We start from the raw sequence: 8845 nt of genomic DNA on the forward strand, positions 1-8845 counted from the left end.
AAGGGCTGGGGGGGCTGCTTCTTGGAAGGGGGGCTAGCATCTCTGGGAATGGGCTGGCATCTCCCATCCCTGTGTTCTGTGGTTCCTCCAGCCCCATGTGCAGCGGTGCTGTGCAGTGTGGGGATGTCCCTCCTGGGAAATGGAGTGACATTTTTTTTGGGGTGGGTCTTATTTCAGCAGCTGGTTTTCACCCCTCCCTTTTTTTTACCTGCTGCTGCAGCTTTCCGAGCCTTGCTTCAAATCCGAGCCATGAGGAAAAAGCTGGGTCCCCTCTCACCCACCAGCTTCAACCCCATCATCGCCTCGCAGACCTCTGACTCCGAGGAGCACTCGGTCAGTGCCTGGCTGAGTGTGGGACCCCAGTCCCTTTTACCTTGCTGAGACTGGGAAGGGAAGATTTGGGGATCCATGTGCTTCCTGGGGACAGGGTTTACTTATTTAATGCAAATTGATCTTGCAAAAAACACAGAGTTGATGCTGAAAAAGAAAAGGGTTTTGAATGTCTGTTCTCTGGGTTTTACCTTCTCCTTGGGGCATCTTGATCCCACTGGGAGTGAGGGGATGCAGTGAAACGGCCCAAGGAGGATCCTCACCACATCTCCTCCCTCTCCCCAGTCCTCGGAGAACATCCCCCCTGGCTACGAGGTGGTGTCACTGCTGGAGGCCCTCAATGGGCCACTGACACCCTCCCCAGCTGCTCTGCCACTGCGTGCCCTGGGGGACCCCCCGGGCGTGGGGGCCCTGCCCTCCTACGGCAGCGATGGTCCCCTGCCCCCCCTGCGGGCACTCTCGCCCCTCGAGCGCCTGCCTGACTGCGGTCCCCCGGGGCTCAAGCTGAAGAAGAGCATCTCCAAGTGAGTACCAGGGTGGGCATGGGGGTTTGAGGGTGGTCTGGGGGCTGTGGGCAGAGGTGAAGCCCTCTGCTTTGCCCCCTCGGGCCAGGTCCATCTCGCAGAACTCCTCCATCCTGCCCGAAGAGGAGGATGAGAAATCGTGTACTGAGTCGGAGCTGAGGGTCTGCAGGAGGAGATCCCCTGCCCGGCATGAGGAGGTGAGCACTCTCTGAAACATGCTGGTCATGACTCAAGGCACTGAGGGGGGCAACAGGTTTGGGAGAAGCTTGGAACCAGAGGGGCTGGCTGGGGTTTTCCCCTCCTGGCTCTTCCTCCATCCATAAGGATGCTTGGGGGAGCTGGATCCATCCATGCTGAATATTCCCTATCCCATCTGCCCCATGGGCTCCTCTTCCAGGAATGTGGTGCGACACCAGAGAGTGAAAACATCACCCTGTCATCGTCAGGAGCCATTGACCAGTCCTCATGCACTGGGACACCTCTCTCCTCCACCATCTCGTCCCCAGAAGGTACAGCATTGTGGGGCTCACAGGTGCTGGCAAGGCAGGAGAGCAGCCTCACGGTCTCAGGCCCATCACACTGTGTGGGGATGCAGAGTGGGTTGGCATGGCCTCTTCCTACCCTACCATGGACATTGCAGGGAGCCCCAGGGTGTCACCTCAGCTTTGTCACCCATAGACCTGGCGATGAGGATCACGGGGGCACCAATCCCATCTGCTTTGTTGCTCCATAGACCCCGAAGTGGGGAGCTGTGAGCCCTGGGGACCTGCTGCTGGCAGCTTTGCACCCATCATGTCTCCATGGCATGCAGCCAGTCCTTCCTCTGCACCCCACTCCTCCCTGTTAGCCCCCTCTAAAGTTAGTGTGTGCTGTGCCACGATTCCCACCAAGGGGCTGGGGGGGTCCAGTGGCCCCATTCAGCCTCTGCTCTCCCCCAGAGCCTGTCAGCAGCAGCCTGGCTCAGTCTGTCATGTCCATGGCCTCATCTCAGAGCCAGCATTCCCAGCTCAGCACCGACACTGTGTCCTCCATGTCTGGCTCCTACATCGCTCCTGGCACAGAGGAGGAGGAGGAAGAGGAGGAGGAGGAGGAGGAGGGGGACGTGATCCCCTCACCCTTGGCTGCAAGCGCCACAGCCTCTGATGGAGAGGTAGGTGCTGGGCTTGATGGTGCCTATCATCTTCAGGCTGGAGAGCTTCCCTGTAGGATGGAACTTCTCCAAACCCACTGGCACCAGACTCAGAATTTTTTTTCCTTCCATCTTTCCCACCTTCTTCCTGCAGTCGACACCTGTGGAGTCCCCAGATCTAAACTTTGTCAGCATCTCGGCCGAGGAGCGCGATGCTGAGGTAACTGTACTGGTGGGACTGGGAGCTGTGGTGTGACCTGGCACGGGGGGACCCTGGTTGTGCCCAGCTCTGGGTGCTCACGGAAGGGGAATCTGGACATCTGGCACCACATTCCTGCGGGGCTGGGGAAGGGGCAGCCCGTGAATCCATGGACTTACAGGCTGCCCTGGGGATGGATGGGGCAGTGGGACTGTCCCCTACCCATGATCGTCTTCCTGGTTTCCCTGGGGCCAGGGATGTTTCCCCAAAGGGATCTGGGAACAGCCCCTGGCACAGCCCCCGACTAACACTTGCTGCCTTTTGCCTGTGCTACAGGGCAATGATGTGCTGGAGGACGAGGATGCCTCTCCCACACAGGAAGACGGTAAAAGGCCCTGTGTCGGTGTTGTCCCCTCCTTTCAGTTCACTGTCACCAGCTGGCAGCCACAGGTTGTGGATGCTGTAGTGTCCCCCGGGCTCCTGCCTGCCATCAGGGAGAGCCCTGGGTGACCCTGCAGGCACTGGGGTCAGGAAAACATCCATCACAGCAGGGCCACTCATGGAGGGGTTGAACACCAGTAGGTGGGGGGAAGGCACCTGGCCACGGGGACCCCAGTGAGCTCAGTGCAGGACACGGAGCAGGTGATGGTTGGTGTGCAGGATCCAGTGAGTTTTCCAACAAGCTAAGTGGGAAAGAGGCTTCTTTGTTTTTCTCCTCACCAAGGTCTTTCTTCTCATCTCTGAAAGTCTCCCTGTCTGGGCTGATTCCCATAGGAAGGGGCTGCAAAGCTGTTCCCTTTGGGATGCTTTCCTCACTTTTTTGGCCTGTCCTCGATGTGCTTTTGCAAGTCAACACATGCACATTGAGGGCTTCTCAAACAGCCAAGGAAAGAGGTGGTCATCTCTGTGCCATCAGCCACCAACTGCCCTGTATTGCTTTTGGGCAATAGGGAGGCCTGCAGTGTGCCCCCTCCCATATTGGCAAGTCTCTTGTTAGCAAAAATATTTCAAAACTGTTTCCCCATCCAACCTGGATGCTCAGCCAAGCTGGAAAGCAGGAACACTGATCCCCAAAATGTGGCCTCTGCCCTGCAGAGAGGCCCTTGTTGATAGGGAGACTCAAGTGTAACAAATGGGGACAACCAAGGGCCATGGTGGACATCCACAAGCATCCCAACAACTCTGGGAGCAGGATGGCCTTTCTCCTTAGGGCATAGTCCTGCAGCTGTTCTCAGTGGGGCTACTGGCTTATTTGGGAACATCCCTCCTGAGGTTCAGTCACCTGCATCTGATGGATGCAGGTAAGAACCTGGGGCCTGATCTCTCATACAGGTGATACTAAGAAGCAGAGTTACCTCCATCAGCCCCAAAAGCCTCCATCCCTCCGCAAAAGCTTGGCTACGGCTTCTTTTGCCCCATGCATCCAGCTGCTGCCTCCCCCTGGCATCCACACAGCTCTCACATGCACCAGTGTTGCCAGGGAGGCTCCAGGTGCCACCACAGCCTGGCTGTACCAACCAGGGACTGTTTGGCTCTGCTGTGGGGAAGGTTTGGCTGAACCTTGGGCAGGTTCATGTGTGCCAGTGCCCATCGCCGCATCGTCACTGTTCTGCTGCCCTCCGATGCGGCTGGTGCAAGGAAAGGAGCAGCTGGGGCTGTGCCCAGGTGTTATTGTCCACTCTTCACCCACTCTAACCTAGACACATTGTTTTTATCTATGTTGTTTTTTTTGGTGTTGTTTGAAAGAGGCTGGGGAGGGGAGAGGAGAAGCCCCAGAAATCCCACCCCCCAGTGCTAAAAAGGCAATGTGGAGCGCCGGCCGCGGCGTTAACTGCCTTAACTCCCTTCCAGGCCCGAGGACAGGCGCTTTCCTCGGTCTGAGGTGTGACAATAACAATGACATGGGCATCGCACACGTGAAAGCGCTGGACAATAAACTGTGCTCTGAGGCCTGCTTACCTGGTGAGTGGCCATCTGCTGAACATGAACTTGGGGTGGGGGGGACAGTTCCACTCTTCCCTGTATCCCCCCAGCCCTTTGCATCCATCCCTCCTCTCCCATTGCCATCATTCCCACCATCCCCATCCCCACCAGGTTGTCCTCACTGTGCCCCAACACCCACCTTGCCACAGGGCTGAGCACCAGGCACATCACCAGCTGTAGGTCAGGGTGGCCTGTCCCTGCTGGGATGTCCCCAGGGGGCTGCAGCCCTGCTTTGCTGGGATGCTCTATCCCTTGGCCAAGGGGCTGTTGGCACCCTGGGGGGCACCAGCCCTCCCTGGGTAGGTGGTTGTGTGGCACAGCTGTAGCGTCGTCCAGGCTTGTGGTGAGCACAGCAGTATTTTGTGTTGGGATGTGGTCCACAGCCAGTCCAACTTTACTGCAGGAGCTGCCTGCCTCCTCCTTCCTCCTAGGCCAAGGAGATGGGGCATGTCAAGTTAGGTTGTCCTACAGAGCCCCAGCATTCATCCCTCTTTCCCATTTCTTCATGCTTTCTCTCTCATCCTCCTTCCAATTCTGTTTCCTCCCACCTTCTCTCCATCCCTTTTTTCTCTTCTTCCTCCCTCCCAGGCTCCTCCGTCTGTGTGAAAGTTCATGTTCGCTCTGTGCCAACACGGTTTTCTCCACCCACGCTTGTGTCCCCTCCCTGCCCAGAGTTGCACAAAGGTGACAAATGTATTGGTGACCTCTGGTCCCTGTGTGGGCCAAAGGGGCAGTGGGCTGGGGACCCTGCCCAGCATTGCAGGCTCTGCTTCCTCAGCCTGTGTGTGGGGAAATGGGGCAAAAATCCAACACAAAGTCCTCAAAGGATCTCCATCAATACATTTGTGGACAAGCTGAAAGCAACTCTGCCCCTGCCTTGCTCCTTTGGCTAACTTTGTGGCAGGTCCCAGACCCACAGCAGGTGCTGGAGAGGCAAGAGGATGGGTGAAACCCACTGGAGGAAGAGGAAATCCTTTCTTCCCCACTGCTCCTTTGGGAAAGCCTCCTCTCCTGTTGCCTTGCCTGTTCCTGGTGGTTTCTGTGCTAGAGAAACATGGCTGAGGCTGTTTGGGAGGAACAGGCACCTGCCACAAAAGCCCAATGTCCCCTCCATCACCCTCCAGCAGCAACTGGCTGAGCCCTGCCAGCCTGGGGGGGCTGGGCAGGGAGCTTGGGGAAGGGGTCCAGCAGCACCTCTGCATTGCTGGAGGACCTGGCAAAGCATCCCTTGGCTGTGGCACCAGCCAAAGCCATCCTTGACTGCATCTCCCTTGGTTGTGCTAGGGTGAGGATGAGTTAGGGGGAGCTTTGCAGCCCAAGTGGCCCTCGCATGAGGGCAAATTCTTGCTCTGCTGTGAGGAGTGCACTGGCCTTGTCCCTCGCCTGAGCTGGGGTGCAGGATCTGACCCCTGGGCTGAGCCCAGCCAAGGATACACTCTCCATCCTTTGGCCACCATGCCTGTCCACATCTGGCAGCCGTGCTGCTTGGAGCCCTCGGCACAAAGCCACACTGCTGCCTGCATGAGGGGCGACCCAGCCTTGGCATTTGTGGGGGCAAGGGGGAGGCTGCCACTCACACCAGGGCCAGGGGCAGAGGAGGTGCAGAGTGGGGGTTTTGGGGCTGCCCATGGTCCCCTGGAGGTGGCAGAGGGGCCAGTGGGCAGAACACCAGTGGTGTTTTCCATCCCTTTTCACTCGCTGTGGTACATGATGTATTTTTTTCCACATCATGACGAGCAGTGATTACTGTTTTCTGATTTTACTTTTTCAGTTGTTGTACCAATTTGCATAGATCAGGATATTCCAATGTCCATTCCAGCAGGCATTGGAGACAAAATGTCATGTGTTGCCATGTATATTCTGGTACCACAGTTTTTGGTAGGGAATAGTCAAAGTCACATCCTGATCTATAGGTAAAGTTACAAATATGTAGACTTGAGTGGTTATAAGCTGCACCTTTGTGTCATCCACTGTTGTCACAAGGGATTTTTAGACATACATACCCTCGTTCTATGGATACTGGGGATGGATCCAGGGTCATTGTCTGGATACATTTCAAAATGACACACACAGTTCTGTGTCCAAACAGACATCTTGGGCATTCCAAGTGTTACTTTCACATAGAAACTCCCATCATTCTCTTATCACACAAGCATCTACATCAATGATTTGCCATGCATGTTCAAGCTGACCATTGTGTGTTTCCAAGAGTGGATAAGGAAGATCTTTAGGGTTGCATTATAGTGCATTAATGGTTGCAGCCGATTTATTAGCTGGAGTTAATTCCAGATGAATACTGCTCAATACCTTTGTTCCAGTTCCCAGTGTACCAGTTAGATCCCTCCTAGTGTGAGGTAATGACCTCTGGTTTAGCCAGGAAAACCATCCAGTAGAGGAATTATCAGTAAAAGGTGAACATTTTGGTCTGATAGGGGAAACTTTGCTGTGTGTGGACATTTCTACTCTCTTAAGGATCAGGATTAAACAATATTTGTTCTGTCCGGTTTCACCTCCTATGGTCTAACCAGTGAAACATTCAGGATTGATTTTGTAGGTTTTGGGGAAGTTTTCGGGGCAGTCATGGGCAGTATGCTGAGCACCCTTAAACCCTCTAGGACAAAGTCAGCTTTTGTATCATGAAGAGAGAAGACCAGTTTTGTATCTTTCAATTTAAGTCCTTTAGGCTCATAGTGGGACACAGCAGGGATGTTCCATATCTTGTGGTTTCATTTTGGCCGTGTCATTCATGAAGTTTCTAAGCACTTATACCTAGGCCGTGATGACGCCATTCACTGATTGTAGGGGACCTTGGAGATGGTTGTGGCCCTTGAGATCTGTGGTGTTCCAGAGTCCACATCTAGGATGGTCTCTAAGCCAGCAGAATGATGATGCGATTTAATAATGATATATTTGCCCAGACGAGGTGTGGGATGTGGTTCCTCAAAGCTGTTGTGAAATCTCTGCAGATTTCAATCTGGTGGGAGAGGGCTTTGGGAAGAAGTGAAAGGCCTCATCCCAGGGATTTTAGGTTTAACTAAAACCTATAGATCTGTGTCCAGGAGTGGGCTCTGCAGAGCCCTGGGATGTGCAGTGGGTTGCAAGGACTGTCCCCAGGGCTCAGAGCATTCTCTGGCCATGGCCACAGCCTGTGCCAGGGGCAGGGTGGCAGAAACAGCTTTGGAAAGAGAAACTATGGGAAGGTGCCTGCTAAAAGGCTGGTACCAAGGGAGGGCTGGGGAGCTGCTGCAGAAAACCTGCAATCCCCCAAGGGCTTTGGCTGGTTTAAAGCCACAGATACTCTGAGCTGTGAGCGATACCGCAGTGGGCCAGGGAGCCGGTTGGGTTTCTCCACAATGGGCTTTGGAAGCTGAGCTGCCCAGGGCAGGTCTGTCAGCTGGTAACAGCAGAGGACACCCCTCCTGCAGTCCAAGGGGAGGTGAGGTGGGTGGGCACAGGGCTGATACCCTGCTACAGGGCCTCCCAAGGGTGCACTGAGCTGAGCTGGGTCCCTGCACTGGAACACTGCAGTGACTTAGGCAATATCAAGCTCTTAACGGGATTTCGGTGTGCATGTACATGTGGTCCTGTTTAATTATCCATTCCCCCCGGGATCTGCAGACTTAACATGCCTCGCTCTCCAGCCTGAGCTCACCATGAAAAGCCAGCTGAAATGGCAGCTGTCACCTCCCATAAATCAGCAAGCAGCAGGATTTTGTTGCTCTCACTCTGGGAAAGCCTCAGCCCTTGGCCTTGGAGTACCCTCACACAGTCCCCCTGGCTCAGAGCTGCCCTGGGTACAGGGCTTAACCTTGATGGTTGGGAGCAGCTACTGTGCTTTAGGGATGCACCCCCTTCCTAAGGGCACCATGTAGCCTCTGATGGTTTTGGTGGTGGGACACAAGCCACAGGCAGGTGCCAAACTCTGCCACCACCCTGCTCTACCAGGAGGGTGCCTGAAGTGGGAGCCTTCAGCCGGAGAGGAGGCATGGGGGGCCCAGCTCCCCCACGCCACCTGCATGTCCACCCCTCGGTTCTCCTTGGCACAAAACCCTGGGGAGCTCCATGCATGACAGACCCCCCAGTGACAGCTCCCTGGCCTCATCCCAGCCCAAAAACGCCCCCGGCCCCCCAGTGCCCCTGTTTGCTCCCTCGTGTGCATGTCCCCGTGCCACCTCTGCTCCTGCCTTCACCATGTGCCTTCTGGTCTCTCCTGCCACGCAGCTGCTGTGCCGGACTCCTGCCCCATTAACATTGAGGAATAGGTATGAGACCTCCAGAGCCTGTGCCCACCTCGTATCCCATCACCCAGGGGGGGTTGGTCTTGCTGGCAGTCCCCTCATTGTCCAGGCCAGGGTGACATCCCTTCGTGCCTAACCTGCAGCCCCACAGGGCATCTGCCCACGTTGCTGGGCAGGGGGGCAGAGGCAGCCCCCTTCCATTTGGTTTATTCAAACCCAGCCACAGTCATGCTATGCTTCCTGTTTGGCCCTCAGCATTCCTGAAAAATCGGGGATTTAAGGGGCCTCCCCAGTCCGGAGAGGTACGTGCAGGCACACTCCTGCAGCCAAAGCCCGAAGTGGGACATGGGAGGTGTTCCCTGGGGACACTCAATTGCATCCTGCATGGAAAGATGAGCTGAGTGTACCAGTGGGCTTTGGGAGTCCCTAACCTCCTGTTTTC

The 8845-nt window shown here is 55.6% G+C and overlaps 1 protein-coding gene across 1 annotated transcript in view; it reads left to right on the forward strand.

The window, feature by feature from the left end:
- RNF157 (ring finger protein 157) overlaps positions 1–8427 on the forward strand; it is a 14940-nt gene extending 6513 nt beyond the window's left edge. Inside the window, exons 10-17 of the mRNA XM_009072964.1 lie at positions 178–361; positions 608–854; positions 943–1051; positions 1252–1363; positions 1793–2004; positions 2138–2203; positions 2519–2567; positions 8387–8427. Coding sequence (XP_009071212.1) covers positions 178–361; positions 608–854; positions 943–1051; positions 1252–1363; positions 1793–2004; positions 2138–2203; positions 2519–2567; positions 8387–8427 — 1020 coding nt within the window. The remainder of the gene's footprint in view (positions 1–177; positions 362–607; positions 855–942; positions 1052–1251; positions 1364–1792; positions 2005–2137; positions 2204–2518; positions 2568–8386) is intronic.
- Positions 8428–8845: the final 418 nt, after the last annotated feature.

The sequence above is a fragment of the Acanthisitta chloris genome, unplaced genomic scaffold (assembly GCF_000695815.1).
Source record: "Acanthisitta chloris isolate BGI_N310 unplaced genomic scaffold, ASM69581v1 scaffold5594, whole genome shotgun sequence".
Classification (NCBI taxonomy): Eukaryota; Metazoa; Chordata; class Aves; order Passeriformes; family Acanthisittidae; genus Acanthisitta; species Acanthisitta chloris.